Consider the following 13,145-nt stretch of genomic DNA (forward strand, 5'->3'; position numbering starts at 1 on the left):
GCTGAGTCATCTCAGCAGATGACTCTGGTTTTAACACCCACTTAAACAAACAACAGCAACAAAAAAACCCCAAAAAAACCCAAACTAAAACCTCCGGAACATTAAAGAAAACAAACCACAAAAAAACCCAAACAAACCCAAGAAGCCTCAAAATCAGTTATAAAAGCCTTTCTAAGTAAAGAAACTCTAAGAACAGGAAGCATTATTGATAATAAGACCTTTCTGTGTTTTAAAAGGATGCTTCAACAGTGCTGTCTTTAACAACTGGAACTTTTTATACCTTAGCCCTCCCCCAGTTTCTTAATGTGCAATCAAAGCTCCTTGTTATTGTTGTTAGATGAAATAATGACTCACTCAGGGGAGAAGATGACAAAGAAAGCATAAAACTAAAAATTGGAGTGACTGATCAAGAAGGAGAAATTGCTTTCATTTTTAAGGGATCCCTCTTTCTTAATGTGAGTTAAACCCAAGTGGCATCTTGCATGCAGCTGCCCAGAAAACCTGGGCACACATGGAGGGGCTGTCAGCCCTTGCTGTTAAAACCTTACTGAAATAATTCTTTTAGATGAAATTGATTCAAAACTACTTCAGTATCTTTTCCCTTAATACCATTGTTTTTGTCTCTGGTGTCCTTCAAATACTGATGGGTGCCTGCTTATTCTGCCATATCATTCTCCTCCTCCCTCACATTGTAGACAACTGCTACTGTGTTTTTAATGCTAAGCCTTTGTTTATAGAGCCAGCAGCATTAGGCATTCACATAAAAATACTAAAGTTTTTTTTACAGATTCCCATGAATAATCATAGGGCTGCAACACAGTGAAGATTCTCTCTTTTAAATTTGCCTGTTAGATGTCATCGAAGAGTGGATTAAAATTCATTGGACACAGACAAAGAAAAACTTTGGATCAACCCTAGAAAGGCATCTCTGCATCTCCCAGAGGGAAACTGCTTTTCTTTGTTTCGTTCTCATTCAAAGCAGAGATCTTCTTCTACTCAGCAGGAATCCTGGAAATCTTGAATTTGTGTTTGGGGGAAAAAGTCAGCAGAAGCAGGTCAGGTAGAACAGCTGGAATTTTATTTTGATCTTCTGGAAATAATGATTTATTTAGCATCAAATCAGCAATGATTTATTTATTTTCCGCAATTTACCTGATTCTCAATATACTCTCTGTATTCTCCAGACTACCTTACTCCCCCTCAGCCTTTTTTCTGTCTTTCTACGGAAATTGGGAAACTGAAGTGGGAGAAAAAAAATTTCCAGGCAGTATTTTGGGGAAGGAAAATAATAGGAAGTGATTTAACTTTTTTGCAAGGGGAAGCAATAATTTTAATGACATGAGCAGTGCTACACAAACCGGTGGGTTATCCCAGTGTCCATGTAAATGGGGGATTAAAAGAGCATGAAGTAGATATTTCAGAACTAAGCAGGATATTGGCTTTAAAATTGCTGAAGACTTAGCTGAAGACAGTCCAAGACAATCACTTTTCCTCTAGGGCATTTGCTGGAGGAGCTGTAGTTGGTTTGCATAGAATAATGCAGTTCAGGAAGAAATTCAATTACTGAACTAATTATCACATTGGATGAGTGGTAACAACCAAATATAAAACAAGAGGCCACTGGAGGAAAGCCCAAATCACCTTCTAATCCCAAAAGTTCACAGTGAGAGGTCCTGGTTGAGAAGTTAAGGTGTTGCTGGTTTGATTGTTAGGTGTAGTGGATTATAGTTTAATCCAATGCAAATTCCCATTGCCTTCAAGAAGATACAAACACAGCTTTGGTTACTAATAATTGTAGAAGACTTTTAAAATCCAGGCTTGATTACCTGGTGGCATTTATTCAACAAAGCTGAATGTCAGCATAGAAGTTTGCTTTATAAACTGTTTATATTACCCTTGGTCTTTAAAAGATGAAACAAAAGTATGTCTCATATTAGCTGCATAAAGATCTGAGTTTTTCTAGTAGTGTCTGAAAAGGTAAATTCTTATCTCATGTCCTAAGGCCCATGTTTTAGCTGCTTAAACAAAGCCCTAATGGAGCCTGGTTTTGTTTTGTTGGGGTTTTTTGTTTGTGAGAGATGTTCTATTTCCTTCCCCTTTTCCCAATCAGGCTGCATCATCTCTCTTGGAGTATCCCAAAGCACTTGTGATTTCCCCTGATTATTTCACGCATCTTTCTGTCAAAGGAAAAAATAAGGAGGGGTGGGGAAAGAAATAGAGCTGCATGCTGTGCAAAAGGATTCCTGTTTATTATAGATTAGAATTTTCTGAAGTATTGGTTGATTTTATGGGTCTCAATATGCCTCCAGAACAGAAATGGTAAGAAACTGGGGTAAAGAATAGTATTAACTTTTACCTTACACTACCACACTGATTTCAGAGGGACTGAAAGTTAATAAAGCGTCTCATAATCTTAAAACATACGCATTTGGAAATCAGCTGTGCTTCTCTGCTGAGAAGAGAAAATTGATTCAATTCACAACCTAATGTTTGTGCTTACTTTTGTGTATGCAGTGAATATATATCGGGGTGGAAGAATTCTGACAACCTTTTAAAAGTAAAATGATTCTTTATATTCTAAACTGCTTAGAAGGCCCTTCCCCCCATTGCAATTTTCTGTTGAATAGGAAATGATAATTGCAGTTACAATGAGCTGAGCTAACCAGAAGCAGGAAGATGAATAATACTCAAATAAAATGTTAATCTATGTAGATAATATACTAATATTAATTACAAATAATTTTAATTAAGACTTATTTTCTCAATCGTATTTTTTGCAAACTAGAGAACATGCTTTTTTAAGGAAGAATATCAGTTGCTTTTGATAGGAGGTAGAACTAAAGCAAATCTGTTCCTCTTTTGTCTACTGCATGGAAACCTGTGTGCAATTTTTCTGTTGGTCACTTTTCCACAACTTTTCTGGGGAAGCTGCAGGGAGTGGATGAAAAGACTTTGTAACACGTCAGTGTCATCCTTCTTCTCCTGGTTGGATTCAGCATGAACTTACAGACGAAATCCTGAGTCTCTGCTGTGTTTCAAAGACAACATTATCTTTACACCAGCCTTTTTCAGTGTTATTTAAACTGTTTGAAACCTCCCTTATACGTGATCTCCCTTTGGTTCTGTCTTCCTTCGGGCACGTCTGTGGTTTTCACAGTGAGTTGTTAAATTCAGGCTGTGGAGGTTGACTGGCCAATCACCAGCCTGTTCAGAATCTCCTCTGGGCCCTGTGCTCCCCATGCTGTGAGCTGGACCCCAGCCAGTCCCACCCAGCCCTGCCAATCTCGCTGCAGTTCCACCAGGGACACTGTGAGGGCCACACCTGGGGGTCTCCCTTGGATCCCATGCCAGGGAAAGTGCTGTTGTGGCTCTTCTCCCCTGTGCTTGCAGGCCTTCCTACAGATGGGGCCCTTGCCACTGTCACACGTAAACTGATGTTGACTGTTGTTTGGGCCTTTTCCTGGTTTTGCTTTAATCTCATTTTCCAAGGAATGAGAGATCATATTTACGTATTTGATAGACAGATCTTCTGTTCAGGCTTGTGACTGAGCGCAAAACTGCTGAGGCAATATTCTTAATGAAGTGTCCTGAAGTCCCAATATACCCATACCAGAGCAGTATTTCAGGGACATTTTTGACATTTACTATAGCATTTTTATTAGTCAGAGTTCCACTTGTACCCCAAGTACCCCTGGGTGCTTGGGAGATGCCTTGGACTTGGTGTTAAATATCCCTACTCACCACAACAATCATTCTCCTCTGTTTAACACATGCTGGCCCACAGTGATTCACTCATTCCTTATTTTCCAACTTTAACAGTGTCTTTTATTACAGGTAGTAATAAAAGCTCAATCCAATCTACCTTTTTAGTTGCTTTCTCTCTTGTAATCATTTTTCCTGTGTTGTTTATATTCCACTGCTGTAGTGAAAATACTGAATAGGGAATGTGCCATTTATAAGGGTGACAGGGTTAGTGCCTGTATGAACTAAAGCTCTCTAATTTACTCTTTTTCAAGCAATAGGGATGACCAGGGACTCTCTTGTTGCTGCCTAGCTAAATATGAAACCAAGTAAAGTATTTTTGTATTGTTATTTTTCCATAGAGGGTACACACCCACCCACAGAAATGTTTTCAACCAAAGAACTCCTTGGGTCCGAGTGTATTCCTTAAGGCTTAGGAGGAATGAAAGACTGATTAAATATTCTTTCAGTTCACTGTTTTCAGTGGCTGATCTGTTTCTGGAGTCAGTTCAATTATTTAGGTACACAGTGTTGTACTTATTGTACAAATTCTGAACGGACTGTGCAGAATGGGCAGAAAGAATGTGCTGATAAGCTACAATATCAGTAGCCATACTGACTAGAAATAACTATATATGCCTGATGAAGGGATTAGTCTGAACTGCCTAATTATATAAACACAAAGTGAAGAGATGTATTAAACAAAAAAGTGTTTATTGTGAGAATTGTTTATTAAAAAAAAAAAAAAAAAGAAGAAGAATTTGCTGTAAACATGCCTTTATTTCCAGCACCAAAAGATCGGACCATTCCAACACCAGACTGGCAATTCAGATTGAAAAAGATGCAGGTATGGCCTGGGAACTTGGGTGTCTTGCTTGATTTGCAAAATGTGATGTATTTACACTGGTGAGGCTTTGCTGGGAAAGCTGAAAACATGAAAGGGTTTAAATGTTGTGTGTGCAAACCAGAGCATTTTAAATGTAGCAGAGCACCAGTTTAAGTTGTGTGACCCGATGGGTAAATTTACTCCTCAGTTATGTGTGACTGATGAGACAGAACTGCTGGGCTGCCAATTGCTTGGTTAATCGTAACATTGGGGTTTGTGTGGAATATGCAGCAGCCACCCTAGCTAGACTCTCAGAGGTCAGCTGAGGACAGGGAAAGGTTTTGGAAAAAAAAAAAGCAGCAAGTTAGTGGTGCTCCTACCACTAGAGCAGTTTGGGCTGACAGGTATCTCCTTTTCCCTGGAGAGAAATGTTTTTGAGAGGGGGGAGAAGGGAAGTTGGACAGCTTGCAAGAAGAAGAAGTAGGAAAGATGTGGGCTGCTCTCCTGGGTGTCAGTGCATTAAATGAACACCAATCTGTGGCCATGCAAAGCAACTCACCCACACTGAGTGGTTCCTCTGAGACTGGGAAGTGAGAACAGTTTTTGGCACATCAGTGGACACAGAGAACATGCAGTACATCAGCTGACACTCTTCAGTGCCTGGTGGGACAGAGCCCTTTGTGGGGGGAGCTGATGCCAGATGCCAAAATCCCATCCCAGTGAGAGAGACCAAGGTTTAATATATGGGGTTTTCTCACTTTAGTGTTCTGTGGCAAATTTTATCTTACCACAGGAATGGCTGGGGTTGTATGGTAGAGTTAGAAGTTTACATTTTAATTATTGCTGGTTTACCCCCCACACCCTTTTTATCCTTATCCATTACATCAGTAACATGAACAAATAAACCTGAACAAATACACATCTTCAAGCAGAAATGGATTAAATCCAGGGTGTTAAATCCAGGAGTCAAGAGAGATATTAATAGTTTGAAGCATGAATAGTGCCTTTTAGTTATTTATCATTTAAGGCAGAGTGCTAAGATTTTTCCCAAGGCCATTTTGTCATCTGATAGCAATGACGTTTAGCATTGTTATATATGCTAATAGGTGAATTATGTTTTAAACCCTGTAGCTCAAGAAAAGCATTCCTTTTTTTGTATCTGCTTAAAAGACTCATTTTATGACTTGCTTAAATTTTGACCAAAACCCCTCCAGAAGGTGCACAGGTGAGTGTGTCTGCATGGACATGGGCACACATGGACAAACATACCAGGGCTAGTGTGTAATGGCTACGGGCACAAAAAGCAGTGTAGTTACAGACCCTCTCCTCCTCTGGTATCAAGGAGCAATTTGTAGGGGGAGCCATAGCCTCTGCAAGCCTCCTCTTCTGGGTTTTTCCTCCTCTGTGTTAGATCTCCTCCTAATTATGCACAGACATAAAAATGCATGACTGCCTGTACGTCTGTATCCACGTACACTCCCATGCATACAAAGGCACCTACAAGATGTTGGTTTGTACTTGTATTTGTGCACCAGCATTCTAGGAGTGTTGAAGGTGGCACACTGATGCACTACAGAAGAGGAAAGCAGTTGTTATGCTTAACATATCAAGCATATGTTATGTAAAAGAGTACAAGCACAAAATAACATCACGTCGGATTATGTGGTACCATGTTAGCATTAGTGAAGGATTCAGTCTCTTTCACAAATCACCATCATAAAGTGCTCCTTTTAAAACAGTTAAAGGCCACAGACCTTTATGACACTTCTAGACTGTGGTGAGGTGTTTTTCACCTGGACATTTGGTCCAAGCAATGTGTAATTGAACAATTTTTAAAGTGGTGAAAATTGAAACAAAGCTACAATTCTAGTGGTGAGTGTTTCATTCTTACTCAGTATACAAGTAAAATCTTTTAAAAGAAGTATCCTCATGTTAAGTACCAACACATTCTTCATGGACAAAGCCTTGAAAAATTCCTGGGGGAATTTAAGCATATATTCTGAAGTAATAATGATTTTTTTGTTTCTTTAGATTAAGAATAGTATGTAGACATTACCACAGTATTACAGAGACTTTTAAGTGAAGCCAAGAAGCTCTTCCTGTTGTAAATCATGGAGGTTATTTGACTGAGTTTGAAATATATGTTATCACTAATGTGATCTTTTATTTACAATATTCATATTTAACCTCATTCATTGAAGGGCTACCTAGGAAATGTAGATTGTATAAAGTATCAGGAAGATATTATATAGCTAGAGGAAGAAGATTTAAGTAGGAATGAAAAATAACATAAAATTTTACGCAGAATGGCTTTGTATCTTTTTTTTTTTTTTTTTTTTACAAATGTGTGCTGCTCTGGTTATAGGAAATGATGACAATAATCTCAACTCCATTTTCTATGAGCATTTGACAAGATCTCTGCAGGAATCTCTTTGTGGAGATTTGATCCTGGGCCGCTGGGGAAACTACAGCACAGGGGACTGTTTTATCCTGACATCGGATTATTTAAATGCCTTTGTGCACTTGATCGAAATTGGAAATGGCCTTGTCACCTTTCAGCTCAGAGGGCTCGAATTTCGAGGTAAGGATCCGTGATGATTTAAATAGCAACAAAACCAGCAATAAATCCTGTCTGTCTTTTTAATCTATCACAACTCTATAGTAGGACATAAAGTTTGAGCACCTTTTTCTTTCTACAGATACTTGTCTCTGAAAGCTTGGTACTTTGTTGTGTCATTATAAGGATGTTGCATTGAAATCTAAATGATAAGAAATTTGAAGCCATGTTCTGCAGTTTCATAAAACTTTCAGAAAGACTCGTTGAGTGGTTTGCTTGGTTCACAGGTCTTTTGCATAATACTTAGTTATGTTTTCAGATTATTTATTTGCTTCCGTAACTGTGAAAACTGGAGTTGTTCTTAAAATTGTTAAACTCAAAAAACCCTGTCTTTGGGAGAAAAAAAAACCAAAACCACCAAAACAAGGCTCCTGCCGTAGAAAATATCCTGTGTCAAACCATGCAAGAAGCCAGTGCTGAGATGGTCTCTGTCACACTAGAACAGCACTAGAACAGAGTGTAGTCAAGGTGACTTTTCAACAAGGTTGAGTGTGAGAAAATAAGCGACAGACTGGCTCTTTGAATGCACTTAAGTGTGGGAGGATTAGACTAGGAAATAACATGTGTGGGCTCAAGTCTTGACTCTGTGACAGACTCCATGTAGGATGTTGAACAGGTTGTGGTGAATGCTTCATGTTCACTTTCCTTCCTGTGTAGTGGGGATGAAGATAACAGTCTTGTGTCCTCAGCAAAGTTACATGGAAAGAAAACAGTAGATGCCTGAAACAGCTTGGTATTGTAGTACCTCATGAGATGCCTCTTCAGAAATGCGAATTGTGAGGAAAAACAACTGGAAAGGAAGAAAGATAATTTCATTATCAGCCTCATAATTGGATGATGGTTGTTGAGGAATATATGGTCATGCATGTGTGGTTGTGAGGCTTGCTTCAACTTCCAAGAGATCTGTGCAAGTATTCTTGTATTCATCTTCTCCTTGGGTATCCCCATGGTGAGCAGTGGTGCTGCTGTGTCAGGGCTAGGTACTTTTAGTCTAACTTCCAAAATTTATCTTTGCTGATCATCCTTTTGCGTTAAAATAGTTCAGTGTGAGATTTGAAACAAACAGAAGAAAGAAATCTCGTTCCCACTTAAATTACAGGAGTTTTGTGACGTGGTTTTTCCTTTGTGCAGTTGCTCCTTACTGCTAGGTCCTTCTCCATCATCACCATTGCCAGGCAGTAGAAGTAAAGTAAATATTGGAAACAAGATGAAAGCATATGAGAGGATGCTCAAGACTAGCAGACAGGCATAATAAACTGGAAGTTGAATGGGGAACAACTGGAGAGTTTTGTTGCAAAGTGGTTTGGGAAGACTTTCTTTGACTGTGAGCCAGGATCATTCAGAGCCAGCAAGTGCCATTTGGCACTTGGATCCGAGAGCAGAGCTCAAAAATTGCAGTGTGCCACCTGTCGAGGCGTCTCTGTATTCCCTAAAATCACAGTTTAAGTAATTAAATGTGTCTGAAAATTGACCTTTCCATGCAGATTGCCTAATGCTGTTCAGTGTTAATTAACTGTAGTTAATACTGTTTTACTTTGTGAATAGATCTAGCATGTCTGCCAGCTGCAACAGGTTTTTAAATTCAGCTGGGGCTGAGCCCCACAGCCTCACATGTCTTTCATGGACTGCTGTTGAGAGCCAGCTGAGGTCTCAAGAGGAATATCCTCTTTCCCCATCTTTCTTGCACTCCTCAGGGGGAGGCTGGCATCCTGCAAAGCAGCCAGCCTCTTTCTTACCTGAATCTTTGACAGGCATGGACCAAGAGAGCAGCAGCAAACTGAACTGGAAAGTACTGCCAGTTATTGGAGGTGGAGAGGAGTGGGGAAATGGTGGTTTCAGCTTTATTATCTCATCCTCAGTACAAATCCAGTTACCTATGCCTCCTCACCCTCAGAGTATCACTGGGGGAAGAGACTGCTCAATACTAGAGGAGGAAGTAGTTGCAAATAAGAGAAAAATTGACTCCATCTCTTCTCTGAACCCAGTGGATAATCCTGTTCCAAGAATAAGACAAAATTTGTGGCTATTTTGTGTCCTCACAGACATGGTATGTAAGGAGATTTTCTCTGGTTTTCAGAGTATTTGGTAGAGGAGTTGTTATGGGAACAGAAACTAGGAGTGTGTGCATTGCCATTCTGTTGTTTGGCCTGGAGCAGAGAAGCCATGTAGGGTTGAATAAAGGAACTTACCTGAAACAAACCCAGCTCAAACGTGTAGCTTTTGCTATGCGTGTGAGAGCTGAACCCCACTGGACTGTGTGGAATGAGTGCCAGAGAAATCACACAGATTTCAAGCCTGCTTAAGGATGGAGTAGGAGAAGCAGAGGAGCCCGGAGAGGAGCCAAGCACAAGCCAGATAAGGATGCTTGGATCTGCCTGAGGCAGACTATAACAAAAGTCTCATGGACACCAAAATGTGAGCAGATAATCTGCTGTGTGCCCAGTGGAGACTTCCTGAGGTGCTGTGCTGACACCAGAAGGTTGTTTGTGTCTCCAGGTAACCCATGAGGGCTGGTGAGCTTTAAATAAACTATGCTGAAGAAATGTGCCCTTTCTGTATGTGGTTTGGTCATTCTGCCAACAAGGACCTGCCCTGGTGGGGCTGCAGGCCATAGGGGTGCCCAGGCACTCAGGCACTGGTCTGACTAAAAGGAGCCAGAGGAGCTGACCTGAATGCGGAAGTTTATAAGGGGATGAACCAAGGCTATTCAAAGGAAGTTGTGTGAAAGCTGAGACTGAAATTCTGCCTTGGAAGGCATTCTTTGCTCCTTCCCTTGAATAGGATTGATGCCTACAGGGGCAGGAAGGTAGAGCAGGCTTCTACCAAGAGACATCTCCTGTGTGGCTGGGCATGTTCTTCCCCATTTCAAATCTTGGAAAGGGCTGGAATACAGCCTGAATACTGAATACAGTAGGAATCTTTTCTGCAGAAGTGAGAGAGTTTGTGGACCTGCCCTGGAAGAAGCTGATGGGTTACAAAGTCAAGTTGGCAGTTACTAAGCACCAGACTTTGCTTTGGGCATCCTGCATTCCTATTTTTAGTTGTCTGGTCATACATTGTTTTTTTCAGGGGACCCCAGTTCCTTTCATTGTGCAGAATGGTTTCCCACAAGAGGGAGAAATGGGCTAGAGGAGGAACTTGTAATCTGTAATTTCTGAGCTTTGGCTGCCTAACTTCAATTTCAGACAAGTAATTCTAATTGAGGGCCCCAAAAATCTGCTATTCCTTAAATAGGAAATCTGTGTTTGCTTTGGAAATGAGTGAATCACAACAGTGTTCTCTGTGACTGTTTTCTGTTTATGACTAAACCAAAAGCAATATTTGCATTGCGGAGCTCTGGGTTTTCCTATGCCTGTTTCTTGTTGTGATGGCTGAAAGGCTGTGCTGGCAATACTAGTAGTGCCTGAAGAAGGGGTCACAGAGCCTTCTGAATTTTAAGTGTACGGTGGCAGGAAGTACTTGCTGCCTCCTCAGTTTGCAGTCCATCCTAATTGAGATTTGGCATTGTAAGTGACTGATCCAGATGCCTTTCTAACTGCTAGTAATAGAAGCATTTGTCTCAGCTTTTAAATGAAAAAACAACCCCAATCAAATGCCTGCAGGCAGCATCAAACTGAGCAGACTGAAAGAAGAGAGTCAGCAAATCTGGGATTCCTTTTATCTGTCTTTAGTCCTGTTCTTATTAAACACCTTGGATGAATTAGTTTTCCGCTCTTCCATTCTATGGACAGCAATGGGATGTGCCTCCATTGTGTTGTTCATCCTGAGTGTAAAGTGGAGGGGAGGCTCAAGACCTCCAGGCATGGACAGGAAATGCCCAGGTCCTCCTTTCTGGACAGTAAAGAGAAGACAGTAATGAGCTGAAACCAGGGGAACACCTCCAAGGAGCTGCACAGTGATGTGGGGGAATTGGGCCCTCCAGTAACTCTGCTGTGTGTGCCACACCACAGTGGAATGCTAAAAGCAGCCTGCCAGGAGAAATACATAACATATCATTTAATTTGAAAGGAGGAGATGGGAAAAAGCACAGTCAGGGAACAAGCAGAAACAATATCAAAAATATCCCCCTCTCAGGAGTTCCCTGTAGAACAGGGGAGATTTAAAATGTTTTCCTATTTAGTCTGTGTCTGCAAAATGTCTTTTGGAGGATATTTATTTAGGCATTACATGTGTAGAAACTACTTACTAATGGTGTTGCTGAAGTCTTCAGGAGCAGTTTTCTAACTCCTGTACAGTGTTCTTCAGTAATTTAATGAACTTCTAAATCCCTACTGTGATTTTTTTTGTTACTTCATGTTGCACGTGCAGTATTCATGCTTCACTAGGAACTTCATTAGATGGATCAAGGCAAGAAGTGCAGGGCAGACACAGATGTAGTTGTACACAGTGGCAGGCAGCTGTGGCAGCAGGATGGGATTGCCTGTGGGGCTCTCTCTGTGCTAGCTAGCTTATTTCCCACACAAAATGGTGTATGAAAGCAGCCAGCTCAGGCTGTGTGCTCTAGGCACAGCAGTGATGTCTAATAAGGACAGTTACTCATTTCTGCAGCATGAGTATGGTGCACAGTTTTATTACAGTAGCAAGTACATTACCAGTGTAAGGAATATTTATTTGTGTTTGATTTTTGTGTCTGAAGGCTCTGTAGCACTAGGAAGAATCATTCTTTATTTAAGGAGTGGTTGCAACTTTTATTTTTTTATAAATCACTTCTGGCTGTTGGGAAGTAAAAGTGCCCACATTCATGTTCTTCCTGAGACCACACTTGAGGTATGTTCAGAACATTAAAAGGTATTGATAAATTACAAAGAATTCAGAGAAAACCAGCATTTTTTGACACATCTCTTGGGAGAAAAGATTAAAAACCAAAAGTGCAGTATTTGTGGGAAAGAACAAAGACTGCGGGACACAATTCTTGGAAATACTAGAAACATGGATAAAAAGTATGCAAAGGGGTTTTGTTAATCTTGGTGATTTAATTGGGGAAAACAGCATGAAACAGGGAAGAGGATACTTTAAATGCAGGAAATCTGTGATTTTCCTTTTCCTTTCCCTTTGCCCTTTCTAGGTGTACAGTGATGCTCCAACAGTGGAAGCCATCTATAAATTTCAAATAGACTTAGAATAGTTTCTGTAGCATTTACTAGAATAAATATTTGATGTCATTTTTCCTTTTTCTTCCTTTCACAATTTATGTGTATTTGTGGGGCACTGGAAAAGACTTCTGAAGGAAGGAAAATGTTAAATGTAGTCCAACCTTTTTACTGAGAAAATATCTTTGCCAAGACCAAAATACTGCATGTTGCATTGCGCTGCAAAAGATGTGACATGAGGAGTTTTTGTGGTATTTCGTAGCTGCAATTTCAACAACAAACATCTTTAAAGAATGTCATCTCCATGTGGCTTTTCTTAATGTGTCTCTATGGGCCAAGAAAAGGAAAGGTTTCTGAGGAGAGGGGATGCCTGTTATTATAGCAACTGATCTGGCTTGAAAACCAGACTGTTTTTCATACATACAAGCACCTGAAGCAGCTGAAAGCCAAAGCACTGTTTTATACCTAACAGCTTTGATATTTGAGGAATTGTTACAGTTTTTTAGGTCCAGAAGTTTTTCTTTGAAACAAGCTGAGACTATCAGAACTTATAAAGTCTGTTCTTTATCCCAGTTCCACAAGCAAAAGAGCAGGAAGGAGCCTAAAAAGTTTCAGGTTTCCAGAATGCGTCTAATTCAGATGTTCACGACTTTCCATTTGTGAGCTCAGTTCTCTCCTCTTCGAAGTATTTGGGGTTTTGTGTTTCTAGAACCATATCTGATGCATGTTTCAGTAGAGGATGGCCTTCCAGTGGCTGTCATTATGATCACTGTGCTTTTTTTGTTTGATAACTTACTGCTTGTTAAACTGCTATCCTGAGCAGAAATGCTGGTTGAGAAGGAGCCTTATCCATCAGAATTTGGGAATACTT

The 13,145-nt window shown here is 40.3% G+C and overlaps 1 protein-coding gene across 6 annotated transcripts in view; it reads left to right on the forward strand.

The window, feature by feature from the left end:
* PCNX2 (pecanex 2) overlaps window positions 1–13,145 on the forward strand; it is a 154,348-nt gene that overhangs the window by 105,312 nt on the left and 35,891 nt on the right. For all 6 annotated transcript variants that reach the window (XM_063390483.1, XM_063390480.1, XM_063390478.1 and 3 more), the window contains 2 exons: window positions 4,530–4,588; window positions 6,933–7,148. In XM_063390483.1, coding sequence (XP_063246553.1) covers window positions 4,530–4,588; window positions 6,933–7,148 — 275 coding nt within the window. The remainder of the gene's footprint in view (window positions 1–4,529; window positions 4,589–6,932; window positions 7,149–13,145) is intronic.

Source organism: Prinia subflava, chromosome 2, assembly GCF_021018805.1.
Source record: "Prinia subflava isolate CZ2003 ecotype Zambia chromosome 2, Cam_Psub_1.2, whole genome shotgun sequence".
NCBI lineage: Eukaryota > Metazoa > Chordata > Aves > Passeriformes > Cisticolidae > Prinia > Prinia subflava.